Below are 20,953 nucleotides of genomic sequence, written 5' to 3'. Positions count from 1 at the left end.
ACCTATGAACCCTGAGTTCGCTAATGCTGCCAGCTGCTTGTGCCATACTGTCACCTGCGTGTTTGACACATGCCTTGTCCTTCTGCTCGAGACACATACCTTCACTCTGCTTTCTTTACCTGCCTGGTTTTTCTCTCATTCTTCAAGACTCCACTCAGGATTCCCCTCCTCCAGGAAACCTCTCTTGCCTGCCTCCATCTGAGGTGGGCCCTTCCTCCACGTCCCGTTAGCATCCTTCACATGTTTGCCTTTGTGACCACTTAGGGCCTGTGCTCTACTGCTTTACTCAGTTTACTTCACTAAAACTAGAGCTCTTCGAGGACAGGGATCATATCTTTGATTCTGAGCACCCCAGTACCCAAGCCCAATACCTAGCACATAACCAGGACTCAGAAACTTATTTGAATAAAAGAATGAATATATTTAAAAGATTTCTGAAATACCCTGAGATGTAGAAAAGAATATATGCAAGTAAAATTTTAGTTAGGTTGTGAACTAAGAAGACAGTTCAATAACTGTTTCGTATTATCAGCAGCGTTTTGAGCACAGTGAAATTTTATTAAAACTTTAAAAAATAATTAGAAGCACATAAATTAGTATTTTCCAGGAAATTAAAATTCTAATGCAGAACAACACAGGCCTTCTTCTTGTGCTCAGTGGGGGACCTTTGATGCAACTCAGATACTTTGCCTACAGAGTGTTTTTCTTTTTTCAGTTCCTCGTCTCCTCATTATGAAAGACATGGTTAGACGTCTGCAGGAACTACGGCACACTGAGCAGGTGCAGAGAGCCTATGCACTCAACTGTGGGGAAGGCGCCACGGTCAGCTATGAAATTCAAATTCGAGTGTTAAGAGAGTTCGGTCTTGCAGACGCGGCTGCAGAGCTCTTGCAGGTGGGGATGGCATTCGACTGTGTGAAATAGGGAGCCTGTGCAGATGGTATTTCAGACATTCCAGGAGCCCTCCCAGCACGCATCTGCTTCTTAGTGCATGCCCTTTCACTGCCTCATGGGTCTGGGATAGCCTGGAAGTCCCCCCTGGGTAGAGGCGGGGTGTGGAGTGGATGGAGCACATGGGCTCTGGTGGGAGAGCTGAAGTTATAGCTTGGCTCTGCTGCTCACCAGTTAACTTGGGCCACTTAACCACTCCCAAGTATCAGTTTCCTTACCAATAAAGTGGATGTTGTGAAGACAAGAGGTGCTGTATGTAAGCAGCTATGTCTCTTAATACCTAGTAGGCCTGCTAAAAGTTAATGGTGTGCATGCCCATCAAAGGTGAAAAAGGAAGCAGAAAATTCTGACCTTCCACTGCTCTCTGCCCCTCGTTGGGTCTCTAGATTTCGGGTTGTGGCCTACTACCAGACTTAACAGGTCTTCCAGATGCCCCTCTTATTCCTCTCCCCTCCTCTTCCGTATAATAAGAAATTTTTTGCATGATGTTGCAAATCCTATAAGCACGAGAATCAAAAACTGAATGTGGGGTTTTTTTTTGTTTTTTTTGTTTGGTAACCAGCATGGGGAAAAAAACTCCCTTGTTACCAAGTACAGGAGCAGGAGCAGGAGCGTTGGTTTTGCAGTGAAGGAAGAATGTGTAAAGTAGTCTGCTCACAGCCACTAAATCAGAACCTAAAGTAAAATTTAATTTTGTCTGGCCAAGTGATTGAATTTTTTTTGCCACTGACTCTAGACTTGTTTAGCTGGAGTCTTCAAAAGGGAATGTGGTGTGATGTTCTTAGGCAAGGGAGCAGGCCACTTATAGGTTCTTGATTTTCTTTTTTTTGCTGTGGATTCCATCCATGAAATAGTCTTGTATACTATACATTTCTTTCCCCCTTGACATTCTAAACTGTATCTTAATTTGGTATCTTAAATTGCATTCAAGTTTTACAGATTAAGTATTCTTACATAATGTTTACCAAAATGCTCATAAAACTGAGTTATATGTAATAGGTAAGGATTAGTATTTTATAGTTTTTATTTCAGACAGAGTGCAGATGTTTTGTAAGAAAGTTCTAGGAGGATCTTTACTTGTATGCCTTTTTGTCCTTTGGTATTTAATTTTATTTTCTCAGCAGAGACTCATTTGAATTAGGTTTTACTTCCTGCTTTTGCATTATCACATAATCTTGCAGGAGATTACCAACCTGCTTGCTGGAATATTTAGTTAAGCTGTTCTCCTTGATAGCTGTATCTTAGGCTATAGAGACTCCACTCTATCCTTTTGTGCTGTTATTAAGGTAAATTTTTCTTGGGCTTCTGGCCTAGAGAAATAATGTTGTGCCTTTTACTCTTGCTGAATGTGGTTTTCTTAGGATCTCACTTAATGCTCTCAGCCTGTAAATTTCTATCTAGAAAATTTGCTGATAAATGTCTTGTTTGTTTAAATCTTTCAGAATCCTCACAAGTTCTTTCCGGATGAACGTTTTGGGGATGAAAGTCCGCTCTTGACAATGAGACAGTCTGGGAGATGTCGAGTTAACAGTACCCCCACTGCAGAAACCATGTTTACAGATCTGGACTCTTTTGTGGCCTTCCATCCACCCTTGCCCCCACCGCCACCTCCGTACCACCCCCCAGCGACCCCAATCCATAACCAACTCAAAGCAGGCTGGAAACAAAGACCTCCCAGCCAGCATCCTTCGCGTTCATTCTCTTATCCCTGTAATCATTCACTGTTTCACTCCAGAACGGCCCCTAAAGCCGGCCCCCCTCCCGTCTACTTGCCAGGTGTTAAAGCAGCAGCACCTGATTGCACCAACACCACAGGACTGGGGAGACAGACTGTGGCCACCGCCGCCACCGCCACCACCTCAGCAGCAGTAACTTCTGAGAAACAAGTGGTAAGTTAACATCTCACTAATTTAGGGCAAATAAAATGTTCATGGAATATGAGAGGCAGTTTCCAAGAGCCCTAGTGGGACTCAGCAGTGCCCAGAAGTATTGCCACCAAGCCGAAAGCGTGGACTCCAGGACTATGGAGAGAGGGAGGTAAGGCCAAGTGAGAAGACAGGAAGAGAGGGTGTGTGGGGAGGGTGGTTGGCACCTTCCTTGTCTTTGTGTTCATTGTAGGTACTTAGAAGGGATGATGTTACTGGGCAGTGCCACTGGATGCTCTCGGTTTCACGATGCTCCATTCAAACACATGTCTAGAATCTGCCCTAGCTTCTCTTCTATAGAATCTGCTCTTCTACCAAATGCTTTGATGGGGTAGGAAAGGGAAGTTATTTATAGCTAAGTGTACTGTCAGGAGCAATGTGGCAGAAGACTCCCCATTCAGAAAGTAGATGGATGATCGGTCCTCATGCCTGTGTCAGCCTCTGGCAAGCTCTTCCGTCAGGAGGCTCATTTGACTAGGAACCATAGTAGCTAGCGTTAGTAGCTAGTAAATTAAGCGAGGACCTTGCTCAGTTTTGCACTGAATGAAAGGTTGAATTTCTGTTTATATAATACCTTTGAAACAAAATAGTGATTTTTAAGTCCTTCTGCTCAGTCACACATTATCAGTGGCCTTCAATAGAAAAACAAAAGAGGGGTGCCTGAGTAGCTCAGTCGGTTGGGTGTCCGACTTTGGCTCAGGTCATGACTTCATGGTTTGTGAGTTCGAGCCCTGCGTCAGGCTCTGTGCTGACAGCTGAGAGCCTGAAGCCTGCTTTGGATTCTGTGTCTCCCTCTCTCTCCTCCCCCACATGCACTCTGTCTCTGTGTCTCTCAAAAATGAACAAACGTTAAAGAAAAAAACTAAAAAAAAAAAAAAGAAAAACAAAATATACATATATTAATTCAGGGAATCTTTATTAAAATATGGCTTTTGGAGGTGCGCCTGGGTGGCTCTGTCGGTTGAGCGTCCAACTTCGGCTCAGGTCGTGATCTTGCAGTTCGTGAGTTCAAGCCCCGCGTCGGGCTCTGTGCTGACAACTCAGAGCCTGGAGCCTGTTTCGGATTCTGCGTCTCCCTCTCTCTCTGGCCCTCCCCCGCTTGCACTCTCTCTCAAAAATGAATCAACATTAAAGAAAAAAAATTTAAAAAAAAAAAAGAAAAAGGATACATATATTAATTCAGGGAATCTTTATTAAAATATGGCTTTTGGAGGGGTGCCTGGGTGGCTCAGTCAGTTGAGCGTCCAACTTCGGCTCAGGTCATGATCTCAAAGTTCGTGGGTTCGAGCCCCGCGTCGGGCTCTGTGCTGACAACTCAGAGCCTGGAGCCTGCTTTGGATTCTGTGTCTCCCTCTCTCTGCCCCTTCCCTGCTCATTCTCTGTCTCTCAAAGATGAATAAACATTTAAAAAAATTTTTTTAATACAGCTTTTGGAATCTGTGGACTAGTGTACACCTTGGGTCAAATTATATTCTTTCCTCACTTTATACCCTGCTACCTACTCTCCCACCTGTCCTCCCAAGCCCCTAAAAAAAGAAGAAGCAACAGAGGTCGATAACATTTGATAAGGCAAATTCCCATCCTATTGGCCCGGCCCTCGGTTTTACAATTACAAAGTTCTATTTTTTTTCAATTTTATTTTATTTTTAAGTTTCTTTTCAGAGAGGACAGACGTGCACACGATCAAGGAAGGGGCAGAGAGAGTGAGGGAGAGAGAATCCTAAGCAGACTCTGCGCTGTGATCACAGAGCCTGACTTGGGGCTTGATCCCACGAACCGCAAGATCATGGTTTGAGCCAAGATCAAGAGTCAGACCCTTAACTGACTGAGCCACCCTAGTCCCCTTACTTTTTATTTTAAATAAAATTCCTTTTAAAGGTAATTTATTTGTATGTTTGTCGCAGTCTCTTTTCTTAAGCTTTTGTTTTTAAGTAGTCTCTACACCCAATGTGGGGCTCAGACTCACAAACCCCAAGATCAAGAGTCACATGCTCCACCAACCCAGCCAGGTACCCCCATTACAGTCTTGATTATGATAATGAGAAATAGGAAACAACCTTCATATCAGCAGTGGGAGAATGGTTAAGTAAGCCATGGCTCATCAGTACAGTGGAATAATAATCTCAAAATTTAGCCACAGATTTATATATGCACTACATTTTGTGAAAATTAATATATGTGCAGAGAAAAAAAAAGTGAGAAATACCTTAAATTGTTAATGGTGATTATCTCAGGGAAGGTTAATGGTTTTGTTTTTGGGTTTTTTTGGCTTCTATGGTTTTCTAAATTTTTATCATTCTTAAAACTAAGCCTGTATTACTTTTATAATGAGGAAGCAAAATCAGTGAACATCAGTTTTACAAAGAGGGTGTCATGGGCCTTTTTCTTTTAATCTCTCTTCCTTTATCTCTGTTTGCAGTGTACCCAACCTGTGCTAAACGATCTAATGCCGGACATCGCCATGGGTGTGTCCACACTGTCACTCAAGGACAGGAGGCTTCCAGAACTGGCTGTTGACACAGAATTAAGCCAATCAGTTTCTGAAGTAGGACCAGGGCCTCCCCAGCATCTGTCGTGTATTCCACAGAGGCACACACACACGTCTCGAAAGAAACACACGCTAGAGCAAAAAGCAGATGCTCGAGAAAATCAGCAGGAATATCCGGATTTCTATGACTTCTCAAATGCTGCTTGCAGACCTTCTACGCCTGCTCCTGGCAGACGCACCCCCTCCCCTTCGCAAGGTGGATATTTTGGTCCCGATTTGTATAGCCACAATAAGGCATCACCAAGTGGCTTAAAGTCAGCCTACCTACCTAGCCAGACCTCTCCTAAAAAGCAGGAAGAAGCTAGGAGGGAATATCCACTTTCCCCTGACGGGCATCTACACAGACAAAAGAATGAGCCAATACACCTTGATGTCGTTGAGCAACCTCCCCAGCGGTCAGACTTTCCTTTGGCAGCCCCAGAAAATGTTGGCAATGGTCCAGCCCATGTCAGGGGACGAACAGCAGTAGAAACTGACTTGACTTTTGGGCTGACTCCCAACAGACCCTCACATTCTGCATGCAGCTCTGAAGCTCCGGAAGAGAGACCCAGTAGGAGACTGGCCGACAGCGAGTCCCTGGGCCATGGAGCTCCGCGAAATTCCGATTTAGAAAGGGAAGATTCAATAAGCAGGGGAAGGAGGTCACCAAGCAAGCCAGACTTCCTCTATAAAAAGTCTGCCCTCTGAGAGCAACCTCCAAGTCGTCTGTGCCTGAGATGTGAAACATCCCATTTTATGATGTAACCCAACAACTTAGAGACCAGTTTATTGATGCCAGCGAACTCAGTTTCACATTAGTTTATTCTCGTTTTTGTATATACATGTTTATTAGACATGGCATGCTAAGAGGGTTATTTTGAATGCTGCATCTGTCTATTTTGTGTTTGAACAATTATGTGGGGAAGCATTTTTAAGAGCAAGCAAGCTGGCACTTTTTTTTCTCTTTACAAATGATGGGATTTTTTTTTGCACTTGTACATTTATTTTATCTGTGTTGATTTTATATCAGTATGTTACACTTTATTGCCACATTTAAAGGAACTGTATTTTCATACTTTTTTGCATTTTACCTTTCATCTACCAGTTTCCACGTGCATTGGATTGCACACTAAGATGTATTTTCTTATGAAATAGTTCTGTGTTTATTTTTTAATTATAGAAATTCCAAAGAACAGCACATCAAAATGCTCCTCTCTTTTCGGTAATCGTTTGAGTTCAGAAATCTTCCTGCTCAGTCTCCATAAACCTAGTGTCATTCTTTCTTACTTAGTAAGTCTTTGGGAGCTGGTCTTCATTCCTCCAGCGGGAGTCCAATCAGGATCCTGAAGTTTTCTGGTTCAATAAAGAACAGAAAGGAGCAAAGCCTTTTGTGCCCAGGCTTAAAGCTCTTGCTTTGTTCCCAGTGTGGACACTGTCAGAATTCCTGCAAATGCTGGTAGTATGGATCAGCGTATCACTAGATGAGGTTCTAAAGACATCAGATTTTCTGGAATCCTAAGGCAGTGGAAATAACGAAGTGACTTAAAGCTTGCACTACGGGATTTCTGGTTCTGAGCTTCGACTCTCCAGCTGAGGACTGCTTGCTGCCTTCAGTTGTCTTGCTCTCTGTGGGAAAAAAAAAAACAAAAGGGCTTCAGTCTTATGGATGTCATTTGGTGTTTGTAAGCCTATGTTTTCTTTTAAATGTTTTTCAAGTGTGTCTGAATTTTGGTGTCCTAAAAAAGTTGTTGTAGAACGCATAATGCTTTGTCACCAAAAAAAGAAAAAGAAACCTTTTTTTTTTTCTTTTCCCAGTGAAACACTACATGTCCTACTTGAACTCCATTGGGGGGCGCTGGTTTGGGATTTTACTGAACCACTGAGCACATGGGATCTTTTAAGATCCTCTCCCTTGGAAGGGCAATGTGTGAGCTAAGGACTGTTTTTTTTTCTTACTCTCCAGTGTAAATATATTAGTATTTGAGTTTTTAAATCACTTTAACATTATTTGAGCATTCACTTTGTATTTTTACAAACACATACACACACAGCCGTAGCACTTAGAAGAAGAGAGACTTGCTGAACATCCCCTCATATGAAGGATGTCTGGGAGCCTCTTTTCTGTGTATGTATATATATATAAAACTATGAATCACTCACACTCACTCTAAAACTATGCAGGGCTAGGGAGCCTTTACAAGCTACCATATAAATGAATTACATGCACTTTTAAGTAAATAGGTTTCTATTGGGTGTCAACAACTCTGATTTCTCCCGAAGCTGTAGTTTCTCTTACAGTCTTTCCTAGTTCACCCTGTGGATATACACTCAGGAATAATCTGACATTTTAAAAAATCCTAACAGTCGGTAGTCTCAAAGATGAGGAACTCGTCAGTCTATCCGCATACAGCCAACCGTTGCCCCGCGTTGTGCTGCCCGCCGAGTTGGCTGCTGCTGGCGTGCTCATCGATGCCGGCGGTGGTGCGCACTGAGCTCGATGCCTCCCGGAGCGAACACTCAGCCCCTGGGAGGTTGGCTAGCTTCGCCTTTGAGGCTCCTTTTTTTTTAGAGCTAGAAAAACATAGGACTCTGTTCTCATTTTGAGGAGGTTTGACTCTTTATAATAGATGATGGTGTCTTTTGAAGCCGATCTCATTCTGTCTCCAGAAACAAAACTGTTAATTCCATCATATTCCTTAACGTGTATTTATATACATGTCTTGACATGAATTACTTTGATGTAGTTTTAGATTTCTATTCTGAATTCAGACCATACCACGCTAGTACCGCAAATAAGAGTGAGTAGAGCTAATCTGGGTGGGAAAAAGCTTTCTCATCTCTGACCTGTATTTTTCAAAATGTTAGATAAGAGCTATTTGACGTCACACGTTCATTTTTTTCTGAAAATGTATCAAATATTCCTTCATATTCCCCAAACATAAAAACAAGTGGCCACTGTTCCTACTTTAATTTATGAAGTTTGCTTTTACTAATTTAATAGCTGCTCTGACTAAACTGTGTGTAGAGAGGAACTGACTCTAACCCGTGGGATTGTGGATTGGTGAGACTTTGCAGAAGGTAAGCAGATGTGGCTTGTGTGTGTTCAGGTGGGCGACAGTGGACTTCTGATGTACCTTGTGAGGCGTGGTGGCCGGGGTAGGTGAACAGCTGTGTGCCTCTGGCTTTGGAACCCACCTCTTCAATCCTTTGTAATGCGAACCTGGCACTAAAATCTTCTAATGCTGTTGTTGTACTAAGATAAATGTGAAGCCTGAGTAAGATGGCTCTTAGGGAAAAAAAGCGTATGTAGAATATAAAATTTGGGACCTGGCATGTCACTCAGTTTAGAAATTTCATGAGAACCAAATCTCAGAAAGAATACCAGATCTCCTCTTGAGACCGTGGACAATCAGGCCATCAGACAATCACCTCCCTCGGTTGCCCACTGTGTGACAGTTTAGAGAACTACCGTTTAGCCCCTGGAGCAGAAAGAGAAGATCCATGTTTCTTCAAGATGCTGTTGGTCTTTTTCTTATATTTTTGTCTTAGTTTTGTGATTTTGATGGATAATTTACAAAGTCACCTGTGACTCGAAAAGAAATAGCATGAAAGGCAAAAACGATCACTGAAAAGCAGCCATTTGAGTTTTCCACATACCACGGCCTTTGTCCCATGCCCCTTAGCCTTCTCCAGGCACACATCCTAGACCTAAGCTCTCCTGGCATTTCCAGAACCAGTTGGATCTTGAGGATTTTTAACAAGTTCTTTGTATTTGAGTCTTTTTGTCGAACTGTCTGTGAAACTTTACCTATTCTTGGTTTTGCGTCCTCAACTCTTTTTATTACAAGATTGCCATCCTTTATTGGATTTTCTTTTGGTTGTTTGTTCACATTCTGGCATTGGACCGTCCTTGTCCATTTGAATGAGGGTGATGATGCAGAGTGTGAAGGGTGCAGTGTGGGGGCGGCAGGGGCTCCCAGCCGACCCCGCACCAGTCTCTGAAGGGGAAGGGTTAACATTTCTCAGTAACTACTCCGCAAAATAGGTATTTTCGTGATGTGTCATCCTCCTTTTAGGGGGAAACGCGTTTCATGAAACACTTCTAAGACACTTGTTTTGCAATTCTAAGGCATTCATGTTTTTAGCTTAGGAATGAACTCAAAGGGAAATGACTTTTTTTTTTTTTTTAATTATTATTTGGTTGACTTTCAACTTTTCAGTTGAAAGTTACTATTACAGCAGCAGTGATGGGTGCTATTCCCGGTTCTGCAATGGTTTACTTTGTCTACTAAGTGGTTTACTTTCAAACCTCATTACACATAACCTTGCTAAAAGAGTTGCCGTCGCACACTAAAAGGTATTTGACTTTTCCACGGACACTGTCGTATGAACAATGTTTTATGAACTGTTAAGTTGTCTTTTTGTCCTGGAGATTGCAATAGCGGTTGCACAATTGTTTTATTGGCAAGTCTTTGGGGTTTTTTTTTTTTCCTTCTAGAAAACCCTCAGACCATGTGTCAGCCTTCCACATTCTGAATATCATAACGCTGTGGCCGTTTCTAGAAAGATGACTTACAAGTGTGTGTCTTGAAAACAGCCTCTCGTGTTGGTGTGTTTACGTGGGTTCTAAGAGACGAGGTAAGCTCTGGAAGCTTCTTTGTGTACTACACGTGACCGTGTATCCGGGTTCCGTGGGCAGGTGGTGTGGGATCCTGCTCTTAGATGGGGTGGCTCAAAGATACAGATTCCTGAATTCCACTTGCCGTCTGTGTACCACATCTATACTTCAGAGAGGTGGCATCTTCTACAACACTGCATTTCCTGTGGTTGTGCTGTTACTGCTATGAAGTCAAGTGCCTTCAATGCTAAAGGCTCAGAAATTTTTCTTAAACGGATTTCATGTCCTATGCAAGTGTTTTCTACAACCTGCATAACCAGTACTTTGTAAAACTTGTTTACGCTTCAATTGTACATAGTGTTTTTTAAAGAAATATATAGTATTTTTATTTAGGTACCTCCAAACTTGAATTCGTCTGTGTGAAGCATTGTAAAACGATACATTTCTCTTTTGAGTATCATTACGGTTGTACAAAGGTTTCCACTGGTTCTATTTTTCTACTGTTACTAATAAGCATGTAGCACTGACTTTATCCTACATATAGTTGGCATTTCAAATAAACGGCTTGTATAGAACCTGCTGACTTGGATAGTCTGTTTCAGCCCTGTAGCACGCAGTCCTCAACTTAGGGGTGGGGTGATGGTACCACCCCAAGGGTAGAATTGGGAAGAAAGGTGAATGTCCCCTGTGTTTCCAGGGTTTCAGTCCATCAGGGGCTTTTAAAAATTATTACGGTTTTCTTGGAATACCACATTTTCATCGGAGTCAGATTCATTCTTTTACTTCACTGGGAAATTTCTGAGAGATTTCAGCTTACAAATTGTAGCAAAGTTACTTGCACAGGGGTCTCCAAAGGAAGTTCTGCATCCTGACCGCATGAACCCCCGCCCAGAGTGTGCCAACCACGGTGGTCGGTCACTGAGAGACCCAGATGTGTCCCAAGACTCATAGGTGTCCAAGCGTCTGCACTTTTTTCTTTCAAACTAGGGCTCCTTCGTATTTTTCAATTTGAAAGGGTAATGGAGTCATGATCTTGATGATCTTGTCTAGTTTTCTGAAAAACCATATGTGAAACAAAGTTTTCTAATTCCCATTTTCTCAATTGCTATAAAATACCATTTTTTAATCCTTTTACCAATAAACTCATTCTAACCTTTCCACCTTCATGCCTTACTAAGGCGATTCTCCATCTTAGGTTTAACTGTGGACTTTCAAGATAAAATATAAGGTGTTTTGGTTTTTTTTATGTGAGCTTCTTAAAAATCTAAAAATGAAAAATTGAATAAGTCCACTTCATTCCTGTGCTTGCAGATGGCCCTGGGACAGCGGGTTCAGGCAGCTCCTTAGCCACATCAGGCCTCGCCTTAGGGCACTGAGGAATAGTTCTTGGGTCCAGCCTCCACAGCAGACAGCCAACAGGACACCTATTCTCAGAAACTTTGGACTCTTGCTGGAAATAACTTTTGTCCCAGAAACAAAGCAGGACAGAGTAGTAAGAGGTTATCATGGCTGAGGGGAAGACCGGCTCGACATGGCCCAGGAATGAATGGGAGGCGAGACATGCCAGATTCAATGTGAGGCACTTTATTTTTTCTCTTTAATCAATGAATTAGATACTTCCTTTAATACATGCTATCATTAGTGCTATTTTATTACAGATGAGAAAACCAAGGCACAGAGATATCAAGTAACTTGTCCAAGGTCACACACCTAGTAAGTTAGTAAAGGCCTCAGGCTCAAACCCAGACAGTGTGGCTCCAGAGCCCAAGTTCTGAACCATGGAATTGTATGGCGCACCAGGAGGTGTGGTGGCCCAGGCAGGGAAGCATAATGTGCTGGGGGTGGAGGTAGGCATGTGTGAGGCGTGCATTTGTTCCGCAAACATTTATTTGTTCAATAAATAAGTGACTTCTAACTGCCAGACAGCTGCTAAGTCCTGAGATGACAGTGATGAACAAGACACAGCCATGCCCATAACAATTTTTGGGTCTTGAGAAACAAAAGACACTGGATTATTACAGAAGTTAAGGCTGGGGGTCTAACTAGTCCCGGGATTGGGAAGACTTAGTGCGGAAGGAAGTGAGCTGCAGAGTGCAATCAAGGGAAAGCCTGGACCACAGCGTAAGGAGGCGAGGGATTCGGGGGGAGGGTTTCCAGGAAGATGCAGAACCTGAGGCAGGAGGAGTCGGGTCGGCAGAAAGTTGGGAGTCTAATGTCAGTCATCTGCACTTGGCCATTCTGTGCAAGCTTAGACGCTCAGAGGAAAGGGTCTAAGCTGGAGGTGCTAGGTGGGAGTTGTCTACATATGTGGGCACATGGAAAGCCTTGGGAGTAGATTGGTGACTACGGGGGAAAGGTTTAAGATGAAAAGAGGGCCTGGGGTGCCTGGGTGGCTCAGCCGGTTAAGCGTCCGACTTCGGCTCAGGTCGTGATCTTGCGGTTTGTGAGTCCCAGCCCCACATTGGGCTCTGTGCTGACAGCTCGGAACCTGGAGCCTGCTTCAGATTCTGTGTCTCCCTCTCTCTCTGCCCCTACCCTGCTCATGCACACGCGTTCTCTCTCCCTCCCTCTCTCTCTCTGTCTCAAAAATAAACACTGAAAACAAAAAAGATGAAAAGAGGGCCCAGGAATCAACTTGAAGGAACTCTGACCTTCACAGTTCAGCTAGGGGGAGCTGGCTAAGGCCGCCTACCAGGTAGAAAGGAAACCAGCATGTGTGTCATTCCAAAGGCCAGGCAGGGCCTGACTACAAACCAAGGACTATGAGGGGCCTGGGTGGCTCAGCTCAGTTGGTTAAGACTTCGGTTCAGGTCATGATCTCATAGTTCCGTCAAGTTCGAGCTCCGCACTGGGCTCTGTGACGACACTGCAGAACCCACTTGGGACTCTCTCCCTGGCCATCTCAAAAAAAAAAAATAGTTAAAAAAAAAAAGCAGGGACTATGATCTTCAGAATGTAGCAAGTAAAAGAAGTGAAAATCCAAAGTAATGCACACCATGCTCCTACTTGTGGGAAAACAAGACAAAGGAGGTCTGTAATACACCCACATAGATGAAAAGATGTCCAAGGGGTCTGTACAAATGTTCCCAGGACAGCCTTAAGGGGCGTTGTCAGCGGGTGGGGGCTTAACTGCACACATTTTGTCCTGGTTGAATTTTCAAGTTACATGCATGTATTACCTTTTCAAGCTAATTAAAAGAAGTTAGAGACCAATTCCACCCTTCTTGCTGCTCAGAGATTTGGGGAGATAAGGCCCAAAAGATGCTTTGGGCTAGCAGCCCATGGAGGAGAGTGAGGCTGGCAAGGCTGCAGGCTGGGGAAGGAGAGAGTAGGAGGTGAGACGCAGAGATGAGCCCGAGTGGCTCTGGGGTGGGGGCGGGAGAGAGGAGCTACAACACCCCACTCCTAATCCAGCTGCTTTCTGCAGGTGTTCAGAGATCATTCAGCAATAGCTGAATGTTCATCTTAGAATCCTCAAGGGAACACCAGGGAAGGTTTCCCGCCCCACCCCTCCCCCCACCCCCCGCCACGATGCCAGTTACCAGAACTTACCATCCCCCACTTGATGGCACCAGGGGGGCAGATGAACCGAGACATCTGGTCATTCCTGGTGTTTGGTCATCCTGTACAGAAGGACACTGGCATGCCGCCCACAGGAAGCGAGCCTCAGGATCCCCAGATCCCCCCTGTCACGTTCTCTCTGCTTGTCTGGGTTTGAAGTGCGTTCCCTTTGACAGAAAGGACCGAAGTCAGGTGCAAGGTTCTGCCCTCCGTCACCTGCTAACTTTGCACTGTCCCTGCTCCAAATGCAGCTTTACACATGGCACTGATAATGACACTGGGATTTTTCATGGGCTTCACTTCAGTGACCCCCTGACATGTCCCCCCATCTGCATATTTCTGGCTCACGGACCCCTTTTTATTCAGTCTCTGAAACCTCCCCGCCTGCCCGCCCCGGAGCTGCCCATGCACATTTCCTCAGATGCCCGCCTGAGCTTTGCATTGGCACCAGGGTGACGTCCTCCTCTGAAGTCTCCCCGGGGTGGGAGCCTCACTTCCTCACAGAGCCTCAGATTTGGAGGCCAGCATCACTGGTCTCTAAACTTTGGGGAATCTGCTGGATGGCGGCTGGACTTCGGAGGGAGTGAAAAGCTGAGGACAGGAAACCCGAGGGAGGAAGGGCTCAGTGAGGACAGTCACGGGGGTGCCAACCACGGCACATCCGGGCCTTGGGGACCTGGGGTCAAGCAGCTAACCCTCAGGGGCCTCATCCTTAAATGGGGTGACAGCAGTTTACTCGCTGAGCTCTGATGGTGGACTTTGTGTGTTTTGCCTCATAATCCTCAAGGCACCCTGAACCCATTCTCAGAGCAAGAAACTCCTGCCTCGCAGGGCTGCCGTGAGGTGCTGCGGGCAGCTGCTGCCTTCTGCGCCCTCCTCCTGAAACCCTTCAGCCTTACACTACTCAGCTACGTAAGTATCCTCTGTATCCAGAGTCTTCTCTGGGATGTACCTTAAGTTCCTCCCCACCCTCCGTGCCTGAACTAAATGCAGTTGCTTTTCCCCTTTCTGTATATTCCAGAAGGTGCGCCAAACCCCTGAGAGACCAGAGTGTCCCCACTTCCCACTGGCCCCCCCCCGCCGCCCCCCGCTGTGCTTCCTGCCCTGCTGGGGCCTTACCCAGCCCTCCGCCCTCTCCAGCTCCCATGGAGGTCCCTGACCCCTGCCCGTCGCCCAGCCCTGCCCGGGGCGTCCCGCCCCCGCAACACCTTCCTCCTCCTCTTCCACCTCAGCTCGGTCCCAGCTCTCCTGACACCCTGCAGCCTGCTCCCAAGCGTGGGCTCCTTCCAGCACTTTCCATGCACCGAGGGTCAGGACGACGAGTGGTGCACGGCTGCCTCCCTCAGTAGCACCTCGAAGCTCCTACCATCTGCCTGCCTTGCTTCCCTTCACCTCGCCCCCACACTGGCTCTCCTTTCACACCCTGAGTCAGCCTGGCTGTTGTCCTCTCCATCCACGTCTTCACCATCTCCAGCCACCTGCTCTTCCATTTCTGCTGCCCACTCCGTGGCACACCTTCCCCTTGTCCCCAGAAGGGCTCTCCTCACTTCCTGCTCTCAGGCCCCCATCTTCCCTGTCCAGGTCCTCCTGATACCTCTCCTGTGCCTTTTCTAGAACTCTGGCCTCTGACCTCCCGACTCCCCACTCCAGGTGTCTGCCCCTTTCCCTTGTGCACTTTCTCAGCCGTCCTCCTGGCCAAACTCAACACATAAACAACGGACGTGTCCATATCCTGCGCCTGGACCCAACCTTTGGAGGACTATTGAAGACAGTCACATGGTCCCCAGCCCACACCTGCTCTCCCCACCTTCCCAAAGGGCCACCCTCCCGCTTGCCGCTTGCTCCTTGGCCTTGTGGGCCAGATGCCTTCAGATGGACACTCACTCAGCAGTGACCTCAAACCAACACCCCACCTACATCGCCCACCCCTGGTGCGGGGAGGCGGCCTGGCCCCCTGCCCCCTTGGCTCTGGAGCCCACCCTGTCTCCTAAGGTCCTCACTTGGTCAGTGAAGCTCTCTCACCCGCAGCCCCTGCTCTGGGTGTTGCCTCCTCACACAGCACTTAGCTGCCCTAGTGTCTCTGACCTTTCAGCCACACCTCCCAGGCCCACGTCCTCCCTCTCTGTCCTGCCCTCCTCCCTGTGCTTCCAGCTGTTTGCTCCCCTCCCTCCCAGCCATCACACCTGGCCTGGTCCCCAACCACCTTCACGTGACAAATTAGGGCGGGCACTGCCCACCTCGTGCCCCCACGTGGAGGGCACTCGGGAGTGCTCTTGACTGTCGCGAGCTGACGTTAGGGAACAGGCTGGCAAGGCTCTGCCTCGGGCCGGCCTCTTCTCTCCTTCCTCTGTCTTGGGAACCAGCTACCCACAGATGGCAGAAACTCCCCAACGTCCTCGGTCAACGGGGAAGCCAGCCCGGCCGTAGAGACCCTGCTTGTCTGTCCCACAGCTGGTGCCTGCCATTGTCTGCCCAATCCCAGAGTTCAGGGTCAGGAGCCCATGACCCCATAGAGAAAGTCATGTTACCCAAATCAGCTTTATGAGGAATGAAGGGGGGTAGGGGAGAAACCCACCTATCTTACCTTTGTCTCTTCGCTCAGTTGGCTTAGAGCTTGTCTAGATCTCAACAGACGCTTTTCGTCTTATGGGACTTGGCAACAGTGACCCCACGAAACCCCTAACTTCTGTGCCGTGGCTCCTGGGTCCCGTCCCGCCGCTCTGGCTGCCTCTTGGCTTCCTGTTTCTTGGCTCATCTTTTCAACCTTGTTGCCGGGCATCCTACCTCCTCACTCTTCACATTCCTCCCTGTGACGAGCTCATTCATTCCCACAGCTTCCATCACTCAGCCTGCTGATGACTCACAGCTCCACCCCTGCCTTGACCCCTGAGCGTCAGGCCCGTTGATGACACCCCCTCTCCGATGCCCACCCCCCCAGCACCTCCCCGTTCCTCCCAAACCTACCTGGTGCCACCACAGAACCCATGGTCTCTCCCTCGCTCTTGTCCACTCGGGAGCCCCAGCCACAGGGTGAGGTGGAGACCCCGTGTCCACAGACCCCAAGTCACTAGTGGACACTGCAGTCTTCCTTGGACACCCTGGAATCCTACATCCCTGAGACTCCCACACCGTAAGCTCCAGCGGCCTCCCACTTTTTTTTTTTTTTTAATGTTTATTTTTGAGACAGAGAGAGCATGAGCGGGGGAGGGGCAGAGAGAGAGGGAGACACGGAATCCGAAGCAGGGTCCAGGTTCCGAGCTGTCAGCACAGAGCCCGACGCAGGGCTGGAACCACAAACTGTGAGATCATGACCCGAGCCGAAGTCGACCGACTGAGCCACCCAGGCGTCTACAGTGGCCTCCCACTTAATCATGGCGCCACCTTGTGGACTCGCGCTCCCAGCGCACTGACCCTCGCTTCAGCCTTGTCTTCCAGGAGTCCCTTCCCCTGCCCCAACCGGGCAGACACGGGGCACTGTCGCCGTGAACGCACGCAGGATACAGAGTGACAAGGTTGCGTAAACGTGATCCTCTAGGTCCGGTCGGGCCGTGGACCGCGAAGGTTCAAATGGCAAATATGACAAAAACTGCCGCGCGCAGAGGGACCGAGCTCACTCCGCAAACATGCTTGCGGGGGTGGGGGGATGAGACACAACAGATGGGTTGGTTGTTGTGATGGTTAATTTTATGTGTCCACCTGACTCGGCCATGGGGCACCCAGATGTCTGGCTAACATGATGTCTGGGTGTCCGTCTGTGAGGGTGTTTCCAGATGAGGTTAGCATTAGAAGGCAGGGGGGCGCGGGGTGTGGGTACCCTCCGATCTGTTGAGGATCTGAATAGAAGAAAAAGGCGGAGGAAAGAAAAATGTCCGCTCGGCCTGAGTCGGAACATTGATCTTCTGAACTGGGAGAGTCCGTCAGCTCTCAGCTGCTGGTTACCTCATCAGCTCCCCTTGGGTCTTGGGTTTTCAGTCTTGGACTGGAACCTCACCACCAGCTTTCCCGAGTCTGCAGCTGACAGCAGATCGCGGGACTTCTTGGCCTCCATAATTGTGTGAGCCAATTCCTCATGATATATACAGATAATATATATCGTATATATGTAAGTGTGTGTGTGTATACACACACACACACACAAACACCCAACAGGATATGTTTCTATATCCTATTGGTTCTGTTTCTCCAGAGAGCCCTAATTCAGTTATAAAACTTTTTGATCCAACTATAGTAGAGATGCACTGAGGAGTCTTCAGGCCTGAGGCGGAGGCAAGAGAGAGAAGCCAGGAGACTGGGATGTGGGTGGGAGGAAAGGGGAGCACGAGCCACGGGCCCCACAGGAGGAGAGGTGGCTGAGGAGAAGCCCAGGTGGGAGTCTCCAGGTGGGCAGTCAGGGCAGAACTGCTAAGGCAGGTGCCCGAGAGCCTCATGAACCACCCTCCCACTCCAGCCAGAGGCATCGCTGGGAGAAGACCAAAGATTTGGATGGGAGGTCGATGGACAAGTCCAGAAACCACAACTAACCTTTTTGCTTGGGAAAATACACCAAGGACTAAGAGAACAGGGGATGAGTACCATGCGAGACAGCGAGCACTCTGTCACTGCAGGTGAACCACAGTAAAGTTCTCTGCTACAGAGAAGTCTACTAGTTGCACAAGCTTCAGGTAAGGCTTGATCCAGGGGCTCGATGCCTGAATCACCGAACCTCTCTCTCCTCTTTGCCTTCCATGGTGTCGACTCCCTCCAAAGGCTGACCCCTCCAGTGCTTAGAAGATTGATGCCGGCAGCTGGGAGAGGTGTGATCAATGAACCTCAAACCACATAGCAGGGGCGGGGGAGCAGAGAGCGAACTGAAAACTGGGGCACTGTCACCAACAGCATGGAGACAAGGGAGCCGAGTGGCCGAGGCCAGCATAGGTTGCCAGTGAGGCTCATCCGTGCGGGAGGCCCTCCTGTCCTGACAGGTGAGGCTGGGTGACTTCTCAGGTCCCTTCTAACCGAGGGGTCCAGTGACTGTAAGCAGGAGACTATCTAACACCCAGTGGTTCAGGGGGGCAAGTGAGGCACGTTTGGCTTTGGCCCAGTGCCAAATGCCAGGTGCCTCCTCAGACCAAGGCTCGTATCCAGCAGCCACTTCAAGGTGACCTGACTGGGCGACAGTGTCACTGGCTGCTGGGAACTGGGTTGGTTTCCTGAACGTCCCATGTTCCCCAGACCACACTCGTCTCCCCTGGGGAGCTGAACTAGGTCACCGCCAAGGTCCTGCAGTACTTGGACTGCTCTCAATTTCCTTCTGCTTCACCAGAGTCCTTTAGGGGAGCTGCGAGAACTGTGGCTTTCCTGGCACCGAGGGGAATCTAATCCCGAGCTGTCAGATAGGTGGGCGGTTCCGGGGCCACACACAGCCCTTCATTCGCGAGCTTAACTCACCACGGGTGATGACCACAGTCTGAATAATTTCCACAGAAGCAAGATCTGGGATGAGGCCAAAGATGGGCCTCTACATTGGCTTTTTGGTCTGTTTTCATGTTTACTTTTGAAATAAGAGCTACCGTGACGGTGGACCTCATCTTTTCCCCAGACTGTGGGCGCCTGGCCTTTCCACACACAGCAGTGCCATTGGTCGCAACCCAAGCGCCTTGCTCGGTTCTCCCGTTCCCTGGGGCCCCAGCGGGAGTCCTGAAACCTCCCTCGAGGAGGGGTTATAAAGCCAGGGCAGTGCAGGAGCCCTGCTGGCAAACCTCAGATCAGGCCACATCTTCTAGAACAGCAGGGGAGAAATTAACCGGTCCCTCTGCTGGAGCAGGACGCCAGGGCAGGAATAGCTGCTGTAATACTCACATCATATTCATGTTTCTTATTACCTGCAGAGGGAGGCTATGCACATTTAAATATGACTAGAAACGATCTGAAAAGCCACATTTTGTTGGAACTGATTTTATTTAAATTTTACAGAAACCTGATTGAAGTATGTAACTGTAAGTCCAGTAACAAGTCTACAAAAATGCACGTACGATGCCAGAATTCCTTAAAAGCAACTAATATCGTATTCTCGTTCGGCATAAAACATGCATTGATATCAACTGCCACATGTTGGCCAAAATCAGTCTCTATAAGAAGAGACAGTCCATTACGGTCAATAAGAAAACTAGTTGTGAACACAGATTAAAAAAAAAAGAGGTTTTCTGGTTAATGTAAAAGGAGGAGCAGTACCTTTCTAAACGAGCCCCTCAGCCCCGGGTGATGCGTATTATCGTGCTGCGCAGTAACGCGTCACCTCCGAGACCTGGTCCTGACCTGTCATCGGAGCAAGGAACTCCCTGGCAGTTAAAGCAAACGTTTGAGAAGATAGAAGCTCTCGGACCACAGCAAGCACACTAGCGCAACCTTGCAGAGGGCGCTCAGAAATCCTCAGACTTGGAAAAGGGTTCCCAGGCTGGGGATCATAACCAGCCTCAAAGATGCCCCGAGCTTTTCAACCCAGCCCTTCTGCAAGGCCGGCTCAGGGCACACGAGCACCTCCTGTGGCCGGAAGGCCTTCTAGCTCCACACATCACTCTTCATGGGGATCTGTACTTAGGAGGCTTGATGCAGAAAACCACGGTTGGACCATTTCTTTGAGGCCCTGATGTCCTGTAGGCCGGGTTCATCTCACCCCAGGACGGGTACATGCGATTGCTGGACACACGAAGGAAAATCAACGTACACTCGTGGCCCCAAAGGCTCCGACGCTTAGGGTCACATACCTTGAAGCAGGTCCTCTATTGTCCGGAGAGACCGTGTTGCTCCAGAGGGACAGCAACTGAGGACTCTGCATTTATCAGAGGTGTTTTCCCCATAGACTGAGGGCTGTAAAGAGACTTCATACCAACTGAAAGGACTTCCCCTTAAAATACAACATTCCACAAGGTTCTTCAAAAGCGGGTCTCATGGTCATCAGAGAACCAGCCGTGGACATTAACATTTATTTACATAAAGCTCATCATTCATGCAGCCTGGGGCCTTGTTTGGAGTCTCTCACATACCCTCTGCCTCTTCCAAAACAGGGCACTCCCTGCCCTGCTCGCTAGAAGTAAGCTAAACCAGTATTTTTTTTCTTTCAGCACAGATTTAAGGGGGAAATTAATAATTTATTGGGGTTCTCATAACATTTTCATAACAGAACAATATCAAAATAGGTCTGTTTTTAATATATGCTTATGAATATCCCTGATAAGATAAAGAAATCCAGAGGACTTTGTAAACCACTAAGATTTCACAGGGTAGTACCCGGTCTATGTTCTAGGCAGCAGAAGAGGGACTAGTACACTGGCGAATTTTCTCCAGGAAGCCCTGTGAGCACTACAGTACTGAAATTCGAATATCTGGTGCCAG

General features: G+C 47.6%; 1 protein-coding gene across 4 annotated transcripts in view; it reads left to right on the top strand.

The window, feature by feature from the left end:
• BTBD7 (BTB domain containing 7) overlaps window positions 1–10,596 on the top strand; it is an 87,059-nt gene extending 76,463 nt beyond the window's left edge. For all 4 annotated transcript variants that reach the window (XM_027066479.2, XM_027066478.2, XM_053224867.1 and 1 more), the window contains 3 exons: window positions 716–894; window positions 2,394–2,840; window positions 5,296–10,596. In XM_027066479.2, the coding sequence (XP_026922280.1) occupies window positions 716–894; window positions 2,394–2,840; window positions 5,296–6,111 (1,442 nt within the window). In that variant the 3' untranslated portion in view covers window positions 6,112–10,596. The remainder of the gene's footprint in view (window positions 1–715; window positions 895–2,393; window positions 2,841–5,295) is intronic.
• The last annotated feature ends 10,357 nt before the right edge of the window (window positions 10,597–20,953 follow it).

This window comes from Acinonyx jubatus, chromosome B3, assembly GCF_027475565.1.
Source record: "Acinonyx jubatus isolate Ajub_Pintada_27869175 chromosome B3, VMU_Ajub_asm_v1.0, whole genome shotgun sequence".
In the NCBI taxonomy this organism is placed as follows: domain Eukaryota; kingdom Metazoa; phylum Chordata; class Mammalia; order Carnivora; family Felidae; genus Acinonyx; species Acinonyx jubatus.
The sequence above is the reverse complement of the archived record's forward strand: the minus strand, read 5'-3'. Positions and strand labels throughout refer to the sequence as shown.